General features: G+C 45.0%; 1 protein-coding gene across 2 annotated transcripts; it reads right to left on the bottom strand.

The window, feature by feature from the left end:
* Positions 1-29: 29 nt before the first annotated feature.
* Positions 30-23418, bottom strand: LOC115758414. Of its 2 annotated transcripts, XM_030699062.1 has the most exons (12): positions 23294-23418; positions 15163-15244; positions 10740-12170; positions 10447-10649; positions 8895-10385; positions 3504-8822; positions 3066-3441; positions 2882-3007; positions 2657-2749; positions 999-2386; positions 727-837; positions 30-661 (listed from the first exon to the last, which is right to left on the bottom strand). In XM_030699062.1, the coding sequence occupies exons 1-12, from the start codon at positions 23403-23405 to the stop codon at positions 630-632; spliced, it is 10764 nt and encodes a 3587-aa protein (XP_030554922.1). In that variant the 5' UTR covers positions 23406-23418; the 3' UTR covers positions 30-629. The 2 variants fall into 2 exon arrangements, with proteins under 2 accessions (XP_030554922.1, XP_030554923.1); XM_030699063.1 differs by lacking the exon at positions 2657-2749.

Below are 23418 nucleotides of genomic sequence, written 5' to 3'. Positions count from 1 at the left end.
TTAAATTACATATTACTTGTCATATGTGTATACATAATAATTAATTGTTCTTTAATTAAATTACAAAATAACGACTATATTTGATTTGCTTTTTACAGCACTCGCGAATTTTTCAACAAGTTTGGAAAATATATATTGCAATTAAACGCTTTCATTTTACATACCTTTTAAAGCAAGGTAATTTAAAGTATTAATTTGTTTGCGTATAGGTAAATAATACTTAATATTAAAACAATTTTATTTCTTTTTTATTTTACTCGCGTAAGTTCGACTTAATTTCTGTTTCTAGTTTTCATTTTTTAAAGAGCACATGGAGTTATTATTTTCTTAAGACTTCAATTTTCATAAAGCAGCTTTTTTCCTCACATTCCAAGCTTTGCATTAAGCCACGTAATTGCAGCTGATTTAAAAAGTTACAATAAAGTTCTAAGGTTTCTGTGAAGCCAGCCGATTACTGCGATTCAATGCAAAGCTTTAAAACACGCTTTCAATGAGTATTTTTTTTTTTTTCGGGGCAGTGTTAGAACTTTGCCTCTTTGCAGTGCTACATAGATTTATGACCACAATTTACATTAAAGCAGCTTTTTAAGATTATTCCATTTAGGTTATTTGTATATTTCGTTGATGGTTTACTGCACTTCGCTATCACTGTCACTCTTTTCTGTAAGATCCCAATATTGGTCAGTTACCTGGTATAAATCATAAATATTTAGTTCGAAAACTCACCTTTCTTGCCCGTGTAAGCGTGACGTTTCAGTCGATCGTATAAGTCTTCTTTAGTTCCATAGAGCGACGCATTGGACCGGGCCAATGTGCTCATCTTGCCACCATGTAGACCTGCAAATACCAATACATGTACATTAGCCTTGTCAGTAATGAGAAGCATCCCAGGAAAATAAGGTAAGAATCGACTCATTCAATCATACATTTATATACTAAAATATATTCCAAACAAACAGACGGACCGGACGAACGGCTCTAGAAATCTAGGAGCTTACCGTCTTTCATGTAGGTTTCGTTGTAAAAGTTGGGCATCTCCCAACCATCCTCCTCGTCGTCGTAGTAATGCGCATATGTGCTGTGATGCGAGGGCGCAATGGACTCCGCATATGGCGTGTGTGCGCCATAGTAGAAGTTCACCTGTGAGCCAGTTTGGTCAATGGCTGGCGTCAGCATCTTCTTTGGATCCCTGCGCTTCGTGGAGCGCACACAAATCATCCAGATGAGCAGTACAATGATTATGATGAAGATGACAGCACCAGCAATGCCGCCCGCTATGTATGCGAACTCTGAACGCTCAGCGCAATGCGGTCCGGTAAAGGAGCCCACACAGCGGCAGGATGGCGTGCCCTTCAGGTCCTTGACACAGGTGCCAGAGTTCTCGCAGAAACCATCGCAAACATCTGTGCAGGCCATGCCAGTGCCATTGAAGCCAGGCTTGCACTCGCACTTGAAGTCCGATGTCTCAGGCACCATAATACAGTAGGCGTTGACATCGCAATGGGGTTTGCCCTCAGCAATGTGCTCGCAAGGATTGGTGCACTCACTCTTAGAGGTGGCGCCGGTAATCTTGGTGCTGTGATTGGGCGGACACTGAATGCAGGTTGTCTGCTGGGACTCGGATTGATAGAAGCCCTTGCGACATTCGATGCACATGTTGAGTGTGGCATTAAGATAGGTGCCAGGCGAGCACACGGGCAGTGTGCACTCCTCCACGGAACTGGCGCCCACCTTGGGCGTGGTACGACCCAATGGGCAGGACGCGCATGACGGTTGCACACCTTGTAGTCGATAGGTGCCACGTGGACAAGGCTCGCAGCGTCCATCAGCACCCAGCTGCTGGCCAGAGCTGCATTCATCGCGGCACTCCTTGCGCGAGGTTGCCTCCGTGGAGCGTGTGGTCTGACCCAGACCGCACAGTTCGCAGGTGAAAGCACCCTCATTTGGCTGATAGAAGCCGTGGCCGCAGGAGCGGCACAGACCTGTCTCCGCGTCGAAATACTTGCCAGCCGGGCAGCGTTCTTTGCAGTCAGCGGCGGAGCGTGCTCCAGGACCAGCTGTCACACCAGGACGTCCAGCTATGGTCGGACACTTGCTGCACTGCTGCTGGCCCGCCTCGGATTGGTAACTGCCGCGAGCGCACGGAATGCACGTCTTGTTGGCGCTATCGTAGAAGGTGCCGATGGCGCATGGCACACAATCGGGTATCATTACAACCTGGCCAGCGGGGCAGGCATATTCGGAGCCCAGTTCCAGCGAAGCCGGGTCGGGCACGGTGTTCGGCAGAATCTCTTGTACGGCAAATTGGTCATCCTCTAGAATCAATTTCTCCAGCAATTGTTTCACATTGGAGCGCTCGCCCGTCGATGTATGCACCACAGGATCGCTAAGGATGAATGAGAATAATATGAGGTTAACTTCTTGTATTGATTAAAGTTTAAGAATTGAAAACGTATTAACAGTCGGGTTAGCACGTAAAACACATGTGACATGTGGGGTTAGCATGAAGCATTAGACAGAGAGCATTGTGATTGATTGGTTGGTTGGTTGGTTGGATGTTTGGATTAGTCTGAGACATTTGATAGTACTGGGTGCAGAGTGCTGGAGATCGGGTGCAATTGATCGTTATATTGAACGAATGAGATGCTTGACATACTTAACAGCCGGGAAGGCTATTTCCAGCGTGTATGTGTCACCGCCAGTTTGTTGGCGTCCCTGGCGACCCGTCAGCGCCAAATCGTCCTCATCGCTAGAAATTGGGTTAACGAACACATACATATACATATAACACAGAGTACACATATATACATCAAGACAAAACATGCTAGATCGAAGTCCTATGTGCCGTAAGGTTGAACTGTTAACACTTTGCACTACTTACTTGACAACTGGCAGTTCCGCTTCCATCACATAGACGCCGCCATCCTTGACCTGTCGGCGCACACGATTGTTTTGGGCGGCGCGATAGTGATCGCACTTGACATCGATTTGAATATCCTTGCACTCTCTGTAAACACAAGGCTTTAAATAATGCCAATTGAATGGATATGTTAGTCCATATTTACCTGGTGCCTTCAATGGAATAGGAGCAGAAGTTCCAGTCCCTGTTCAACGCATTCACGGAGTTGGTCACCTTCTGTCGCAGCACAGCCTGGCCGGCCTTGTTGCAGAGCACATCCGAGGGGAAGAGCATTTTGATGCGGAAAACGCGCTGGGCCGGCTTGGCCGGTGAGCAGGATGGGTAGACGAGTGGCATTGAGGGTTCGCGTGTGGGACGCCAGAAACCTTCAGCGCCGCAAGTGTAAAACTCAGGTACCTGCTCGGAGAAGCGTAGCCCGGTATTACAAGCAATCTCGCAGACCTTGAACTGACCGCCTGCGCCCCAGTCCTTGCAAACTTGAGAACCGCCTACGGGGTCAGCCAAAGGTGGGCAGAATTCAGCTGGAACAAAAGAAGAGGAGAAGGTTAGAAGTGATTCCAAGAATATGCAAGAAATTACATACTTAATAGCGAGACCTTGAAGCTACATGATGCCGTGTTACCAGCGGCATCGGATGCGATGTAGGTGATGTCGTAGGTGCCCCAGAGCAGAGTTGTGCCGGAGCGATGTCCGTTGCGTTCGTAAATCTTTGTGACACCAATGTTATCGCTAAAGTGTGGCTCGTCCCAGGTAACCACGGCCGAGCCATTCTTGGCAATGACCCACAAATCTCCGGGACAATGCTCCACAACTGGCGGTTCCTTGTCCACAACCAACTGTTGACAGTTGGCGCCCGTGTAACCCACTTGGCACTTGCGTTGACCACACAATGAGGGCACATTGCGCTCGACACCGCCCGTGGTCATCTCATAGCCGCCCCAGTTCAGGATAAGACCTGGGTAAAGCACTGGCTCGGAGCGACAATCGCGCACCTGCTTTTGTATTTCCGAGGTAATATCTAGAGCACGTGCCCAGACCTGTGCCTTGGTAACGGTGCCTTGGAAGCCAGCTTCAGTATAGCCAAGGTCATGCTTGACACTATCCGGTTGCGGACGACCCAGCACCGACCAGAGATAGGCAGGCAGAACGCCACCAGCACCATACTCCAACTTGCTAGCTATCAAGCCTTCGGTAATCAGCTGAAGCTGACCGCTGATGCCATCCCAGACGACAGCTACGTGATGCCACTGTCCATCGTTGACGGACGTATATTCGCCAAAGCTGAGGAAAACATCGGGCAGATCCTCAAAGAGCGAGACTTGAACGCCGCTGGAATGAGCCTGGAGCAGAAGTCGGCGATGTTGTGTCATGCGAGCAGAATCCACGCCGTACAGCGTAAAGAAGATGCCGGTGTCATCTTTCTGGGCGAACTGCACCCACATGGCCACGGTCAGGCTGTTTGCCTCACCCGTGGGGAAGGGCACCACCTGTGCGGCCGTTGAACGTGACGGATCGCTGAAGTACAGATCGTAATCCACCTGAATGGCCTTGCGACAATCATCGCCTGTCATATTGAAGGGGCACTGGCAATAGAAGCCATTGGTAAGATCCACGCAGCTGGCGCCAGGTGGACAAGAGTTGTCCTTGCAATCCACAATGTCCTGTTCGCAGTTCTTGCCCGTGAATCCGGGCGGGCACTGGCAACTGTAGCCGGCACCATTGTCCAGACAGGTGGCACCATTCTGACACACATGCTCCTCGCAGGCATCGTACTCATACTGGCAATCAATGCCGGCATAATCAGCTGGACAGCTGCAGTTGAGGCCCGAGCCAAAGTCCTGGCACTTGCCGCCATGCATGCAGGGATTTCCAATGCAGCGCTCGGGTGCAGTCTCACAGTTTTTGCCATCGGTACCGCTGGGGCACACGCAGAAATAGTCTTGGAACAGATCAATGCATTTGGCATCGTTCTGGCAGGGCGCCTGAACATTGCAGGTGGTCACCTGCTGCTCACAGCGCATGCCGCTCCATCCGGGAGCACAGCCGCACTCGAAGCCACCGACACGATCGCGACAGATGCCATTGTTGAGGCAGGGCTGCGGCTCGCAATCATCGATGTCCGTCTCGCAGAGAGCACCCTTGAAGCCATCACGGCACACACACTCGTACTTGTTGTCAAGATCCAGGCAGCGCTCGGTGCCAACGGGATGGCAGGGGTCACTTAAGCATTCGTCGATTTCCGCCTCACAGCTGAGACCAACAAAGCCGGGACGACACTTGCAGCTGAAGCCATCGAGTTGATCCACGCAGGTGGCACCATGCTGGCAGGGATTCGAGGCGCAATCATCAATTGTGTGCTGACAGTTCTTGCCCGTGTAGCCCGGCTCGCAGTTACAGCTGTAGCCATTAACCAGATCCACGCAGACGCCATCATTTGCACAGGGTCGATTCTCGCAGTCATCAATGTTGATATCGCAGGCGGCTCCTGTCCAGCCGGGATGGCAAACGCATTCGTGATCAAACAGACGATCCACACAGACACCATGTTTGCACGGCTCGGATAGGCACAGGTCAATCTTCTGCTCGCAACGCTTGCCAGTAAATCCGGGCGGGCACGCGCACTGGAAATCGTTGACCAGATCTGTGCAGGCGGCGCCAAGCAAACAGGGATTCTCTTCGCAATCGTTGATATTCTGCTCGCAGTGCATGCCCTCCCAGCCGGGTAGGCACTCGCATTTATAGCGACCCTGCTGCAGCGCCAAGCAGCTGGCGCCATTCGTGCACGGATTGCCGTTGGCCGTGCAGGGATCTATGGTCACATCGCACTGGTCGCCGGTGTAGCCGCTGCGGCAGAGGCAGGTCACGTTCTTGTAGCCCGGCTCGTTCTTGCACATGGCTCGGGCGGGGCAGGTGTCAGCGCCACAATCACTGGCCTCCTCTTGGCAGTTGATGCCCGAATAGCCAGTGGGACACTCACAGCGATAGCCCTGTGGCAGATCCTTGCACTGACCGCCATTGTAGCAGGGCTGCGAGGCGCACTCATCTATATCCTGTTCACAGCGGCGTCCAGAGAAACCAGCAGGACAGAAGCACTGCACATCGTGACCCATGGGCACGCAGAGGCCTCCATGTTGGCAGGCACCCTCGCCGCAAACCACAGGCTTGCACTGTTCCCGCCCCTTAGCGCCAGCATTGTCGGTGCGCATGTTGCTGGGGCATTCATTGCAGTTCTGTGAGCCTGCAGCGCTCTGGTAATGATGCAGTGGGCAGGGTGAGCAGGGGGCCAGACCCGTTGCTGAGTAGGTGCCGGGCGCGCACTTGGCACGGCACAGAGCCTTATTGGAAGCGGCGGGCTGATAGGTAAATGTCTGAGCTGGACAGGCTTGGCAATCCTTGAACCCACCCGTGGGCGGTTCCGCACTGAAAGAGTTGCGTGGACATTCCAAACAGGGCACCAGACCAGTTGGGGAGTATGTGCCGTAGCCGCAAACGGGTATGCAGTCGCTCAGCGACTTGGAGCCCTCTTCTTTGGTATAAGTGCCGGCAGGACAGCGCAAACATGTGCCCTGTCGATCGCGATTCTGATAGTAGCCACGTGGACAATAGGTGCAGCTATTCTGACCCTCCGAGACGTATGTGCCCGCCGGGCAGTGCAGGCAGCGCGGCACATCGCTGGTATCCATGTTCAGCACCTCGCCCACATTGCAATTAAATCCGCGAGTGATTTGCGATTTGAGAGCTCGCAACGGTGGGCACTGATTGCCAATGTTGGATATGTTCAGCAGGTCATCGATCACGGCACTGGCGTAGGGCACGCTCAGATCAAAGATGAGATTCAGCGTCGAGCCGCAGAGATCGTAAAGCTGTGGCTGACGCACCGCCGGCAGTATGGAAAGTATAAAGTCCATTTTGACTACATTCTCCTCCAACAGCGACGGCACCGACTTGACAAATGTGACATTCATGTTCACATTCACCGCGGAGCAGCGCTGCGAGAGCAATTGATTGAGTCCCGCATAGTGCTGAGAGAGCACCTCCTGGTATTGCCCGAGACAGGATTGAGCCACGGCACCATTGGCGCGGTAAGTTATGGTGGCAGTCACATGGTAGGCAGCCTGTTCCGTATTCTCCGATACACAATCCGGTACCACAGACGTGGGACGCCAGAGGCGGGATGTTTCACAGGAGAAGGTCTTCAGAGGTTCGCCATCGGTAAAACGGAAACCGGGCTTGCAGGTGGCTATACATTCAATGCCACGATCTCCAGGCAGGCAATTGATGGCTCCATTTGCCGGTGGCTGTAGCTCCCAGTCCACACAGGGTGAGGCCTGCACGGATACCTGGAAGTGGCAGCTGGCGCGATTGTTGAACTTATCGGTCGCGGTCACAGTCACATTCTCAAAGTTGCCAATCTTAATGGTCGCACGCTCGGGCGTAAACTGTAGACGCACCTCACCCGTCTCATCTGAGGTCTTGATGCGCTTGCGCGTGTCATTGAAGTTCACATTGTAGCTGTCCTGGCGATCAACCAGCTCAATCACATAGCTCTGGGGACACTGCAGCAATGGTGGGGTAACATCCGGCACGGTTATATTTATTTCACAGATGGCCACATTACCATCGTAATCAAATGCCACGTATTTGACCACCGTATCCTTAAAGATATGACTGGGTGTGCGGAAATTCTGTGGCTTGATTTCCAACCTGGCAATCGAACCGGAATTATCGACGGCGGTGGGTTCAGTAAAGTTAACGGGCAGCACACCACCATTTTCATCACGACGCACCACAATGGGCTGCTGTGGACAGTTCTGGAAGATCGGCGGCTCATTGTCCACGCATGGTGAATAGCCGTAATCGTAGCCCAACAACGGCTCTTGTTGGGGCTCCTCGCAGCCCATCAGCTCAAATTTCAGACAGGCATTATCCATATAACTAACGATGCCCAGGATCACAAAGCGTGCCTGCACGTACTTGGGCAGCGTTATCATGGCCAGCTCACCGTAGTTACCCGGATCGCGCATGGTTAGATTAAAGTTGGGGAAATAGACAACATAGTTCTCGTTCTCCGCCTGCTTGTAGAAAAAGCGTATCTCGGTTGGACGTCCGACAATGTCATTGGTCACAACACCCTTGACGAGTATGGCCTTGACGCGATAGATCTGTCCCAGATCCACGCTGACATAGGTGAAGGCTTCCTGCTTGCCGCACCAGCCGGTTGCAGAGTTCAGGCGTATATTCTTGGCCTCATAGTTTGGTCGCTCTGAGGTGGCATTGATGGCCGAGTCGGGTATTCTGCCTGAGCCCAGGCCCAATGGCCTGATCACCTTACACTCCGGCTCGCGTATGCAAGTAATTGGCCTTGGATTGATAAGAATGTAGCCAGGACGATTGCAGCCAAAGTAGACCTCAGAGCTTTGCTCGTAGCTGCGCGCCAGCTGGCGTCCATCAGCTGGTCTGCCTGGATCCTCGCACACGGGTCCCTCGCAGCGCAAATCACCAAAGTCCCAAATACCATCGGCACCACAGCGCACTACATTGTCGTGGCGCTGGGTCTGCCCAGCCAGCTTAAAGGTGTTCTGGCAGCCAAAGAAGAAGTTGCTCTGGTAACGCGTGTCCACAAACTGTCCGTACTCGGCACCAGGTGTTGGCATTGGCGCATAGCAGTCGACACGCGGACACGAAGGCTGCACGCCCGACAGCCAGTAGTCGGGCAGACCTGGCTTTGGATCGTAGACACACTGTCTGAAGCCAGCGGAGGCAGTGGAGCGCAACTGACGTCCGGCCGAGCCGCAGCTAATAGTCACATTGTCGCGGAACGGCACCAGCACGGACTCTGGATCGGGTCGTGCAACAGTCAAGCCCTCCAGCTTGTCGTCAGGCAAGGAAACGCACTTCGCATCTGTAGGAAATTAATTAAGAATGAAGTTATTAAGAGGTTATATACGCTACCGTGTCGAATTCAATCACTTACAATTGCATTCCGGTACGCTGGCATTCCATTGACCGCTGGACAGGCAAAGCGCCACCGAGCTGCCGCTCATTATGTAGCCGAAATGGCACTGGAAACGAACCACATCGCCAAAATGATAATCGTCACGTTCGCTGAGCAGCTGGCCATTTTCTGGCGCCTGCAGCTCCGGGCACATCAATGGGACACAGGTCTTGTTGCGCTGATAGGTATCGCCGTCGCGTTCGCCAGACTCGGAGCGTTCAATGTGATAGCCAGCGGTGCCATTGGATGAATAGAGCTGATAGCCCGTATTACAGGCGCAGGAATAGCTGCCGGGTGAGTTGATGCATTTTTGATCGCAGCCGCCGTTGTTCTTGCTGCACTCATTGATGTCCACGCAATCCAAACGGGTGCAGCCCATCAGTTCCATGCGCAAGCAAGGCGCACCCACATAGTCCTGTATGCGGAAGCGTATATAACGCGCCTCGATTGGCAACGGCAGATTGAGTATGGACAGGGTGGGCTCCAGTATTCTGAATTCAACGGCAGTTCCATCGGGATTGGCATAATCCTTGAAGACATCTGTCAAATCGTTTGTATATTGCAGGCGCACGGCCGAGCTAAAGGCCACATTGCCATCAGGACGCTGCACAGACATGGTACGGAAACCGCGTAATATTGTGGGCGCCTTGAGATCAATCAGTATCCAGTTGGCGCCGGGCTCCAATGAGGCACCGCACCATCCATTCGTATTGAGACGCAACAGAGCCTTGCTGTAGCCGGGCTCACTGGCCGAGGTGCTGATACTATCATCTGGAATGCCGCCATTGCCCAGACCCAAATCTCCAACGGGTCGGCACTCAGTGGTGGCGGTAAAGCCCGGTCGGCACTGGCAATGGAAGGAACCGTTGGTATTCATGCAGTCGGTGGTAGTCAAATCGCATTGAGAGGAGCTGCACTCGTTGATGTCCTCGCAGCTGGGTGGCTGCTCAAAGCGCTGGGCCTCGCTGCAGCGCATGATATTGCTGCCAATCAGCTTGTAGCCCTTGAAGCACTGCACCCTGGCCTCATCGCCAAACAGATAGGAACGTGCCGCATCCACCACGAAGCCATTTTCAATTTCGGGAAACTCAAAGCAGCGTTTACGCGTGCAGCGTGGCACATCGCCACTCCAAGTGCCATTCGACATGCAGGTCAGCACGGGATGCCCGTTGCGTTCATAGCCAGGCTCACATTCGTATTGGACAATGGTGCCATAGCTGCGTCCGCCGCCATTCAGCAGGGTCATATTGGCGTGTGGCACCTCCGGCAGGGCGGCACACTGTGAGGCCATGCAATGGGGCTGACGCTCCCAGCGTCCGTCAGGCAGGCAGGAAATCTTTTCGATCGGTTCGTTGGAGGCAAATGCGAAGCCAGCATAGCACTGGTACATGGCAATGCCGCGATAGGTGACATTCGAGGAGCCAATGGAGAAGCCGTTATCAATTTGTGGCACAGGACCGCAGTAGACCTCTGTGGGTGAATTAATTGTATTGGAGAGACAGCATTGGAATGAAAGTAACTAACGACTTACCCTGACACTTTGGTATGTAGGAGACACTCCAGTTGCCACCGGGCAAACATTCCGTAACCAGACGCGTCTTGCCGGTGGCAAACTCCTGTCCAATGGGACATGTAAAGCTGACCAGCGTGCCGAAGGCCGTGTCGCGACTGGAGGCCAAGGCCCCAATGCCGGGTTGCAGCTCAGGGCAGTCCGCAGAGAAAGTAGCCGACCAGCTGTGCATGGTAATACCAATTAGTTTGGAAAAGCCAAATTATAGAAGGTTCCAGAGTCCGTTTAGGTTAACTGCAACTTCCTTGACTTACCCCGCTGCGTTATGAAGCGCATCCGAAGTAAATTTAATCAACATCTCGCCAGATGAGGCTGTCAGGGTCAGCTTGGGAGCTGCAGTGCCCGTAAAGCCGTTGCCCGAGTGGAGGCGCAGTCCGGACGTTGAGGAACCATCAAAGACCTGCACATTGTCGCTTTTGTGCACGGTGAACTTGTCAAACTTGAGCGAGAGCGGAGCACGCGCGCCATTTCGTATGGTAAAGAAGCACTCCTGATTCTTTGGATAGTCAGCCAAGCCAAAGGCCGGCGAGGTAACTGTGCCGTTGCGTGCCGTGATCGTCGCCTTGCAGCCTTGAATATAGCGTAGGCTGAAGCCCTTGCCCGCCTCGCCCAGGCTAGACTTGAAGTAGAGATAGAGCGCGTTGCCGGTGGAAATGATCACGCGTTCATTCTGCGAAGTTTTGCCCGTCAGCCGGGCAATGGTGCGACTCATGGGCGATTCGCCATCGCGTATGAGTAACTGATCCCGACTCTCGGCAATATCCAAATCATCAACTTCAATAGAGATAATGCGACCTGGCTGCGCTTTGATCACATACAGGCACTCCAGACCACCTGGATATTGCTTGGGATAGTTAGGGCTGGTCAGTATCTGACGTTGTAGCGTCGCCTTCAGTGTGCCGCCACAATTCTTGGCCTCCGTTTTCCACGTGGCCCGGAAACCCTTGCGCTCCACACTACCGTCCGTTGTGAATTTGACAATCATAAAGTTGGAGGCGGATACAAATGGTTGTGTGGTCAGATCCTGTTTGCCACTTAGCGTAGCCAGCGATACGGATTTGTCTTCGGTGCGTCCACCGACCAGGACTTGGACCGTGTCAAAGGTTTTTTCCGTCTCAAAGTCCTGGAACTGAAGTATGATGTTGCTGCCCAGCGGTCCTTCCAAGGTCCACTTGCATTTGCTCAGCGCACCATACTTGTGCGGATAGTTGGGCGTCTCAATGACATCGCCGCCGGATTGCATGTGGAAGTGGCATTGGGCGGGGCAGTCTAGCTCATCGGTGCCATCGCCGCAATCATCGCTGCCATCGCACTTGAAAGCCTGATTGATGCATTTGCCATTGGCGCAATGCAGTGCACCCTGGGGACAGGCCGGGGCGCGGCACATGAAGGGCAACAGCGACTCGCAGGTGCCCAGATCCCAGCTCTGCGCCTTACTGGCAAAGCTGGCCGCCACGCACTCGCCGGACTCAGCATTGGGCTGCTGCAGAGACCAAAAGCCCGAGTACTGTGAGATCAATGCGCCCGATGCAGACTCTAGGGTATTCGTGCGTAAATCATCCAGCGATGCCAAGCCCAGCCAGTACTTGTCGGAGGCGCGCTGATTGGGATCGCTGGCGCGTGCTATCGCCAGCGTCTCATTGTTCTCCGCATAGCTATCGATAGCCACCAGCTCGGCGCCATATCTGGTAAGCAGGAGAGAGGATGTCAGTGATTAGTGTGGTGTCTGTCTGGGAACTCGAGCTTCCGCTGCACAATTAACGCAATTTCAATTATGCAGCTGCATTTTTCAAATGCGCTTTACTTTCTATTTTGTTGCCACTGCCTTAATTATGCTGTTACCCAAAAAGTAAACGCGTTCACTCGCAGCTAGAAAAAAAAACTCAAAAGAAAACTTTCGTTTCCAATCGCAAGACTTCTTTCGTTAATTTCAAAAGCGCACAGACTGACTTTATGGATTCTACGACAGCTGCGCGTCAAGAGGAAGATGAAGTACAAAAACGAGTTTCCATCTTTGACTCTTTCAAATCTTGCATATTACACATACGCAGGGTGGGCGCTGTGGAAACTGACAGCTTTGAGCAACGCCTTTGTCAATTGTTGCAGCTGTTGGCTGATTGCATGCCAAAAATTATGCATTCTGCAGCCAGTGTTGCAAAAAATTTAGCTTAAAAATGGCTAAATTAGTTTTCTGAGCACAAGTTGGCAATAAAAGTCTGCCTCTTACTCGTCATTGAGCTGCCATAAAATGGCTAAATCAGTTTGAAATTACAACTATTGCAGAATTTAGCCAGAAAATAGTTAAATTTTCAGTACTGTTAACGAATCACATAAACATGCTGCGTGGCTAATACCAAGTGAAAACAGAAAACCTGGCCGCATACATATTTAAGTAAGTGTGCATAGCTAGGGAATTTGATGCTTTACTTTTGTGTGGTATTACTTGTATGTCGGCACTTGGCTTTTTTCACTAAAATGCCAAAAACCTTGGTGAGCATTTGATATTATCGTGTTTTTAAATTGAAATATAAAATTGAATACAACTAAAATATATGCGAATAAATCAAAAGTCTTAATATTGTATTGAAAGTATTACTTAATAGGTTTTAAAATATTTATATTATAATTATTATTGGTATTATACTTTAAATAAAAAGGTTCGGTCTTTCAGTTTACGTTTCAAGCCAATCCCATGTCTAAGGTTTCGTTATGGCAAATAAGAAGTGCGGATTCCGGGTTACATTTGGCTTAGCTCTAAACCGATTTGCAGGTTCAAATATCTATTCTACTTATTGATTTAAATGACCTGTTTATTGTTTTATTACACGAATTACAATTTATTTTTTCTTTGGTAAAATATCCAGATAAATGCTTTGGCTCAACAAAAGGTTGGCTACCTGTTTCCGCACCTAACGCCAAAAGGCTAACCAAATTATCTTGTTCAAATAAGCAACTGCCAAAACTTCATTCAAAAAGTTTTCAATGCGTTTTCACATTGGCTACGCCCAAAAAAAAACTACTTAAACCAACAAGTCCAAAATACATGAATGCCTTTTTTTGGTCACAGCTCCGTTAACTTGAAATGTTAACGCCTTATCGGCGCTTTCTTTCATTCTTCCCATTTGGCTTGCTGCACACGCAAAATCGTTAAGCAACAGGGAGAAAACAAGTAAGAATTTTGCAGTCGGGTGTAACCGACTCCGTAATACTTGTTCCAATACCCAATAACAGCTTAAAAGAGACTATTTGCAAACTTATTGAAAGACATTGATTTTTGAGAAATGCCACGCCTTGATTTACAGAGGAGCTCAGCAGTCCTCAGTCTAAATATATTAATATATATAAAATGATAAATAAAAAAAATCTTATATAGAGAGCTGTCTCATAGCCTTTATACTCTCTTTACTTTATGAACAGAGTATGCAGAAAAAAAAAGAAAATTTCACCCAGGCAAATATTTCACATTTTGAGTGTTGAGTTCAGCACAGACGACACCTGACAACGCACTGCTATTTGTTATACCGATTTATATACGTAGTCTTAATTTATATGTATGTATATATATATTTGTTTTCTTTTTGGCAAATCTATCGCTTAAACAATTTCGAGCTGTTTGTCGTTTGTTGAACTTGCGCTGAGGTAAAATACAATGAAACGCCAGCCGCATTTTAATTGCCATTGGACTGGGGCGAGGTCTTTGGCATGTAAATGACGTGTGCACATTAGAGAAGTAGCCAGTGTCAACTGGTGTAGCCTGTGCCGGGCATATGTAATTGCCAGTTAACACTTGACGGCGAAGAGAAATTGCGTAGGCCATTGACATTAGACTAGCCAAGTACACGGCCAGCCAATATGCTTATTAATGTGCAACCAAAAGAAAACTAAAATTCATTTCGGCTAACTTTCACCCCACATGCCCCGCGGTCAAGCCAAAACCGGCGATTCACACGCTCATTAAAAGCAAGCAGAAATATTGAATCGATAAAAAAAGCTAAGGCTTCAATCAAATCGAAACACTCTCAATTTTCAAGCCAAGCCCAAAAATAAAATAAAAGCCCGAAAGCCAAAAGAAAAAAGGTTCACGCTGCACGAGCTCTTAACTCTTGAAGCTCTTGGAACAGGTGGCTGGGCACTGAACGGACCACTTGCAAGTATTTGGGTCAACAGTGGGTTAACACCCAGAAAACCGAATCAGGAATGTTTTGGGGCCGAGCGCCGGAAGCTTATCGACGACTTTCTTTTCGCTCGAACGAAGAGTGTGGAAAACAGAAAAATAATATGAATCATCGGCCATCGAATTATGGCTTATCGATGGCCCGGCCAGTCGGGCCAGAAAAACAATTTCAAACTTGGCCAACACTGTTTGGGACGCAGCCCACTTTGGCATTGACAGTTAACTGTCAGCGGAAATGCAATGCGGTGCCGTAACGGCAACTGCTGCAAGTACAAGCACACACACACACACACAGCCAGTCAGGTAACTAGTCGCTAACTAACTTAGTATCTATCTATCAAGAAGAACAGGTAGCTGTGCTTATTGAAGCGTAGCTGCTCTGAGACACCGCGCAACAAGTTGTCTAAAACAGAAGCCCGAACCCACAACTTCCTCGATTTCTATATATGTACATATATATTCAAATTAACATCTGATTATGGTTATGCTATGGTTTTACTCACCTTCGACACAGTTCGGCGCTTTTCTCCCACGAATGTTTGATATTAAAATATTTATAACAATTTAAGCCGCGCAGTTCCCAGCCTGTAAATAACAAAAACAATAATAAATTCGTATTAGACAAGGTCACAATTCATTTGGAAAACTGCAAGGCAAACGCAGTGCAAATTTGAGTTTTAGAAATAATTGGAAACATTTGTTGAAAACTAGACAAGGCACAGCTGGTATAATATAACAATTGTATATTCTTTAATTTCGTTAATTCAATTTATATTATTTATCATTATTAATACTAATTTGTATTATTATTATTATCATTCCAATTATTATTACTTCTATTTTTATTATTATCACGTATATTCGCATTTGTAAATTCATTTAATTATTATATTTTATTATTTTATGAACAGTATATCAAGATTTTATATGCCTAACATATAAAATTGACATATTTTTAGTTAAATAAATTTTTTATATTGAATCCAGTCAATTTTCATTGATGCTGATTTCTATGTACATGAATAATATTTAAAATTTAAATGTACAGCAATGTTTATTGTTTACAAACTTGTAAAATTTTTTAAGATTCTTGCTTTAATTAAAAAGGGCTTAATTAAAACGAAGTATAATCTAAATAGATTTGGTTTCTCTTCGTAATATCTTCTTAATTCACCGCTTATCGGCAAACCAGTCTTGAAGGCATATTCCATTGAAAAGCCTCACGCATGCAACCACTTGATACAACTCCTATCTGCGCTTGATAAAAGGAGAAATTACTTCCCATAACCAAACTCTTTGCATACCCCCTCATTCGACATTAAATTCTACAACAACTTCTACGGGCAGCTCTTGACATTTAATTCAGTTGCAGTTGGTTTCCCGCTGAGATCTCTAGCGTGACCCCAATCTAAGCGACTTGTTTTGCATAATTTAATTTCCACATCTCTGGCTGTGGCTTTCTATGCCATTGAGAGACATATGAGCTCTTTAGATTTAATTGCTTGTTCTGGAGACACAAGCACTTAATTGAGTTATTTACTCGGCCAGCCTGAATACGTGCATGTTGTATTAGAAGTTAGCTGCTAAGACTTAAGTATGTAATTTTTATTTGTTTTTTTTAGAAAATTACAATTAATTATTTGGCTCGTGGCGCTTTCATTTTCCTCAATCTAAATGCGTTGCGTTTTCCTGGTAAAATGGGAAAGTTGCTGCGACATGTCGAGCCCGCCTTCTGTCGGCTTGATTGACAGCTTTCATTTAAAATCAAATCGGTTGAAATATGCCACAAGGCGCGCGCAATGTTTATACGCCGTTTCAAAATTGCAAAAAGCAAAAACCAAAAAAAAAAGCACAAGTATTTAAACAATTTTGCTGTGTGTTTGAAAAGAGTCAACACAAGTTGTCACCATCGTCAGTGCCGGCTTTGCCTTTGGTGCCTTTTGGTGAGGCTTCGGCGGGCTCCGAAAGCTGTTACAGTTTTTCTTGCAAACTGACATGGGCTGACATGGCTCAGTGTGTTAGTTAGTTACCATTTGGCATGGACTTTCACGATTTCCGTGTAGCTGCAGTAGAAAAACTACTGCGCAGAATCCAATCATTGTGCTTAGATTACGAGGAGAGGATGCTGAAACATGATATTACGGATAAGACTATCATTATTTATCCCTTAAATTGCTACAAGAATCTCAACATCAAACTTATCTCAATTATTTTTAAATTGTCAATTCGCACAAAGTTTAAAACTATTTATAATAAATAGTTGTATTTTAACAATATAAATTGTTATGGCTTGCATAATTTAAACTGTTTCGTTTTATTTATAATCTCATATAACAGGCATTACTGTCTCAAACCTTGATCTAAGACCGTTGCCTGAGCTTTGACAGGGCGTAAGTTTAAACATAATAACTAATTACCTGTGTTTTTTGTGCTCAATTTTTGTGCATTTGGCCAAGTGACCTGTCAAAATAATGTCAAGCTTGACTAATGTACACCTGAATCATTTTGAATTTATTTTTATTATTTTGTAGAGTATTATTACAAAGTTTGAGACATAACTGGCTCAAACATGGAATTGGCATGTTTATCATAAGCCGAACCTTTTATTTAACGTTTGACAAACCAAGGTTTTAACTGAAGAACCTGGGTTGATGGATGTGATAAGTAAGGTTCTTGAACCGAAACTTAAGTCAGGGCGTTCCATCGAGCTATAAGCCGAAACAGCTACAATAAATTTGTATTTTTGCAGCCCTGATAATTGCAGTACTTTTATTTGAACTCAATACTTTGTAAGCATCTGATTCAGTCAAAAGCCTCAATCTGATTATGTTAATTTCGTCTGTCATGTCGGCAAATTGCTTCAAATTCTTGGCCAATTGTGCAGCTCTCATCTTTACTGGCCAGACAGCGTAAATTCTACTTTTTATATACACAATTTTTTTTCTTGCTATTTTATTTTGCTTATTTAAGTGTTTACCGCTATTTGCCACAATTCCAATTTATTTATTTGTTGCCCATTTACCGCAGCAATTTTAATTTAATTTTAGCTGCGCTACGTACCAACAAATACCCAAACATAACCGTACACTGTGCCACTTAGCAAGTGAAAAAAAAAAGTAAATAAATAATAAAAAGTAGAACTGGAGAGGCGCAGACATTTAGATTCTTTGGTTCTTAGCACGCTTCAATTGAAATAAGTCGAACGGCAACGGAGACTTACGGAACGGTCAGCAGAACAAACCTCATGTAATTGTATTTAATGGCCAACTATTTGTCTCTCTCTCTACTCGACTCCCACTAAGTGTGTGTGTGTGTGTGTGTCGGCCTGTCCGTCAAGTAGCTGAAGTTTCTCTATAAGCAATTTAAGCCACGTAACCAGCCAATGGCTTCGAAAAATTCCTTTACTCTTGGACTGGGTGCAGCAACAGCTGGACAAGGTTAGCAAGTTTCTCAGTTCTTTTAATTTTCTTTGTCAAACGTGTGTGTCTTATACCCTAGTAGAGGGTATTGTTACTTAGTAATGAAATATGTAATTCATTAAAGAAAACATCTTAGAGCCCATAAAGAGAATATATTCTTAATCATGTCTGTGTCTTTTTCTATGAAACTATATTGGAGTCGCCCGAATCGAACTACTATATCACATCTAATATCATAATTAGATCTTGAACAAATCCAGCATTTTTTCATTATGCTTCTATTTATATATAAGAATTAACCTGGGACTGCTAAAGCATACTGATCTATGGGAAAAATGGGTAGAAAGATAAGTTTGTGTATGACAAACTTTTCTGTTTTTAAAGTTGTCTTATTCTATTTCCTATTCTGCTCACATATTTACAGACCCCAAGCTATTTGGCTTAAAGAGTATTTAATCTTCGGGTTGCCATTCTTGCTCGTTTTTACTTGAATTTGCATGGCTGTTGACTGCTTTATTGAATTGTGCCACATATTTGAAATGCTTGCCAGGAAGTTTTGTAAGCCATTTGCTATGCAAATTTGCTGCGTGACTTGATGTTTGTTTTTTTTCTTTATATACATATATATATATATATATATGGACGGCTTTTAAGCTCCGTATAGAAAATGTATGCAACTGCATTTTTTAGCCGTGCTCTAATTACCAAAGCGGCAGCTGCTGAAAGAGCAGCCAGAGGCAAACATCTCTGCGCCTGCTGCTCTGATCATTGTCTATAATTTCAGGCTCAACACTCAGCGGAACGCTCTCTGACGAAATCTTGTGTTCACAATACAAATTAATAATGTGAGAATTTCTTACGTAAAACTCAAAGCTCAGACACACAGGCAGGTAGGTAGGTATCTGGGAGCGCCACATACTCTGAAGAAATATGTATTTAACCAGAAATGAGAAGTTTTTTTTGCCGAATCTTTGCACTTTATCAAACTAAAATTAACAAAGAGCTCTTTAAAGAGATCTGAGACAGCTGAGACACTTGCACCAGTTTCTGAAATGCTCAAGCTGTGAGAACTTTGCTTGGATTGGCTTTTGGTATTAATTTTAAAACAAAAAACAATCGAATGGCCTTGCAAAAGTAGTTTAAGTAACTGAGAAAATATGCTTAGAACCCTTTTATAAACATTAACTGTGGTCTTTTTTTGCAAGCAAAGCCCAGCTTCTATGAACAAATGCTGTGCAAATATTTTGTGCAGACTCTAAATCAATGAAGCCAAAAACTAGAGTTCAAAAATATCTATAAAAAATTTGCTCAACAATTAAATAATATCATAAATGAGAGCTCATAAATAGCCATTTTGGTTTAATTTATCCTTTCAAGAACAATAATTCAAGAAAATTAATAAAATACCTATTTTTCAAGCAACTAAGTACTTGATATTTGTACACTTTGCAAAGTCTTAAGTACACAAAACATTTAGATTTAACCCATTTATTTAATTATGTGCTATTAACCCAAAAAAATACCTTCTTGATGTCCATGTCTGTTGTCCTATTTGGAAATTCACTTTGGCAATTTAATAACCAGCATAGTTTTTCATGTTTTATTATTGTTATTTTGTTGTTGTTGTTGCCGGCGCTTTTGTGTTGTTACTCTGCCGAAACAAGAAAGTGAAAATCAAGTTGCGGGCACGCATAAGTTTCACAAGTGCAATAAATCGTATTGTGCCCTCTTTCATTAGCCTCATTTTTTATGCATTTCTTTGGCTCGGCAAAGCGAATTTATCTTTGCCACATTATCTACAAGAGATCTTTCATTGCGTAGAAAGCGGAATTGCAAGAACACATATATATCTTGTAATTCTGTAATTCTAGCTGTATTATTTGGCTTTTTTTGCAGCTGTGGATTACCAACAGGTAATACGAGTGCCTTAACTTTGATTTTGCTAGCTGTCAATGGCCGTTGCCCAAACGTTCATTAAACCTTTGGGTCTAACGTAAAGTTCATTTAACTTTTCGCACATTTTGTGCTCTGGCAAGTGTTCATCTTTAACACGCTCCCTCTCTCTCTCTCTCTCTCTCTCTCTATCTGTGTCTCTCCCTCTCTCTTTCTCTATCTGTCTCATTCTCTGTCTATCTTTCCATCATTCTCTGACTAGCTTTACCTTTCGCACACAGTTCACACAGAAGTCAGTCAACTAGAAAAGTGTTGACTTCCATAAACCACCGACAAATTTGTTTAAGCACACGCGCATTTTACGCTTCATGATTTGCTAAAATGTTGAATTTTAAAAATCATAAATAATATCACCCCATAATAGCACACATATGTGTTATAAGACCCTAATCAGAGTGTCATATATCACTTGGATTGTGCGTGCTGACCCAGAAACATGTTCAAAATGCTGCATTTTTCAAGAAGCAGCTCACGAAAAGAACTTGATTTAATTAGCTTTTTCGAGCAGATGATGATAATGATGATGATGATGATGCTCTTGGCATTTACTGAAGCGTGTCCAAAAATTGTGGAACTTAGAAGTCGTCGCATAGTTCTAGTTGTTGTTGTTGTTGTTGCCTACTTATGCGTTTCGTTACGTTTCTAGGTAAGTTTGCGAGTTGTTTGCTTAGCTCGTCTGCCTGTTTATCAATTTGAGGCATTTACAGTTAGACGTGAGATGGTTGAATGACGGTTAATGAATACAAACTTTGGTGTGGCTCCAGTAAATATTACACATGCCTTAAATCGCAGCTAACTAAAAAATACTTCTTCATTTGGGTAGACATTAAAGAAAACGAAACGCATTATTAACAGAGCAAAGCATGATTGAAGAGTCACCTCTTATGTGAAAACATGATTATGATAAGATGTAGGATACAAAAATTAGTTACATTTTTTTCATATTTAATGTAAAAAAAAACTCCAAAAATATTATATAATTAACCATATATTATATAATATTATATTAAATTCAAGAAATACGCTATAAAGAATGGAGAAATATTATTGCGCCTTCTATAATATTATATATATGTATATATATATATAATGAGGTGTCACATCAGGCTGCTAGCAATTGAGCACTGCATCTAATGTAATCGTTAAAAACGCCCATACACCCATATGGGCCACACGAAAAGCCATCAATAAAAGTAATGCCCAAACTAAATAAATGCAATAAAAACAACAACAACTGCATGAAACGCCAACAGTTTGGCCTATTTTTGCACAACTGCACCTAAAACAAGTCAAACTCACACTCACACATACACACACATATGCTTTAGCACGCATACAACTGCAGAAGTGCTGCCTGGCATATGAATCAAAAACACTGCCAACGTAACATGAAAATATCAAAAGACTTAGGCAACGAACTTGTTTTGGCCACCGTGCAGTTGGCGGCTCCGTTGGCAGGTGCTCGCATGTGTGTGTTTGTTTGCATGTGTGAGTGCATATAAAAGTGTTAATAAGCACGGCAACTGCAGCTAGTTAATATGAGGCAGCTACAGCTATTCCAACAACAACAACAGCTAAAAGCAGCGGCATGCTAGGCAGTCTGGGACTGGGACTGAGACTGGGACTGGAGTCGGGCAACAGGAGAAGGAGGCGGCGAACCGATCGCCAAGTTAGTCAGTCAGTCAGGCAAACTTGGCTTGGTATTAAACAACCGTTAAGAAATCTTGTTTTGAAGCGCGTTAACGTTTTTTCCTAGCTAGAAACTTGTCTCGCCTTCCATATGCGGCCATGGAGAGTACTCATACGAGTATATACATCTATATATATATATATAATCTTTGTCAGAGTTCTTGCGCTGTAACTTTGTGCTGTCATAGCCATGGCATGGCGGGCATTCTTGGCATTATCGCCCAGTGGGGCAACAACAGCAACCAGTTTGGCATATGTTATAACCGTTATCATTGCCAGTTGTAGGTGGCCATCGAGTGAAAGGCAACAGCGCCAAGTGTTGACTGCTGATTACAGGCCGCATAGAATGATTGATTGGCTAGTCCAGCATTTCCGTCAGCTCGACTTTTTTCAAAAATGTTCGCTTGTTCTTGCCAAAATGTAGCGGTTCAACACGTTTGGCGGGTTTTGGCTACTTTTGTGTCGATTTGCCATTAACGATAAAGTCGCACTAGCATTTTAATGGCCAAAGTGTGCTTGGTATTTATGAAAGGAGCTTAGAGCTGTGGCCTAATGATAGCCAAGAAAAACATTTCCTATCCTAGGGCCTGAAATGGCTAAGCAACTGATGAAAATAATTATTAGCCGCTGACTCGAAGCGAGGCTCAATTTCACTGTTAGCAAAGAATGATCGACAATTTTCTTGTAGAAGAAAACTGATTATCATTATTTCATTCATTTATTTTTCCAGTCCAGACAAAGAATTCATTTGCTTATAAACAGCATACAATTTTTATAAATGTGTGTAATTATTATGGAAAAACAAGCATTAAATTCTGTAATAGCCTCAAAAGAAGATTTCCTTTGGTTCAATCGGATTAATTGATGAGTGATGATGTGGTAGAAAAAGATTTCTCTGCCTAAAAGGTTCATTTGTATGAATGCAGGAAAACACTTAATGAAGTATGAATACCTATTGATAAACTCAGCAAGCCAATTATGACAAATAAAAGAGGTAATAAATAAAAAGCTAAGCCCAACTTCGAGAATTTATCTATAACAAAATCTGTCTTAAAGCTTCCTATAAAGAAATGCTTGATTTATTTTGAATTTAATAAACTTTGCTAAATCTAATTCTCGCGTGCGACCTTGTTTAAGAGCAAATAATATGCTTTAAGAACTTTTAAATTAAATGCTTCTTTTAAATAAATGCTTTGGTAGCCATTAAATATATAATTAGAAGTTAGCTTAAAAATCAAAATAACGCATTTAATTACAGTTTAACATAGATTTTAACTGCGGCTAAATGCGCGGCAGGCACACACAAGCACACAGCCAAAAACCAATTAAGTCGACGGAAATCAAAGACAATTTGCCCGGCCCATTGGCAAAAGCCAATTCCACATCCGTTTTGACTATATAGGAATATATATATGTATATATATTTAATGCATGTACATCCATATAATTACATTAATTTTCGCTTTGATTTATGCGCAAGTTTTTGGCCACACCTGCAGCGGCCACGCACGTGCCTTTTCGAATTGTTTAAGTGCAGCTTAAATTGGAAATTCAAGTTGAATGCGAAACTTACCATTTGGACACGAAAACGCCTCGTCCGCTGTGGTTGTGTGCAGCAGCACCACCAGCAGCAACGACAGCAAAGCGGCCAGCCAATGCGAATTGGCTGCCGTCGACTTGATCATGTTGCCGATTTAA

The sequence above is a fragment of the Drosophila novamexicana genome, unplaced genomic scaffold (assembly GCF_003285875.2).
Source record: "Drosophila novamexicana strain 15010-1031.04,08,12 unplaced genomic scaffold, DnovRS2.1 tig00000193-arrow-pilon, whole genome shotgun sequence".
Lineage (NCBI taxonomy): Eukaryota > Metazoa > Arthropoda > Insecta > Diptera > Drosophilidae > Drosophila > Drosophila novamexicana.
The sequence above is the reverse complement of the archived record's forward strand: the minus strand, read 5'-3'. Positions and strand labels throughout refer to the sequence as shown.

Bases quoted from the DNA above. Each gene is read 5' to 3' on its own strand.
- LOC115758414 (XM_030699062.1), bottom strand. From the start codon at position 23,405: ATGATCAAGTCGACGGCAGCCAATTCGCATTGGCTGGCCGCTTTGCTG. The intron at 15,245-23,293 runs GTAAGTTTCGCA...TGTTATTTACAG, and splicing joins GGCGTTTTCGTGTCCAAATG to GCTGGGAACTGCGCGGCTTA. The intron at 8,823-8,894 runs GTAAGTGATTGA...AATTTCCTACAG, and splicing joins CAGCGTACCGGAATGCAATT to ATGCGAAGTGCGTTTCCTTG.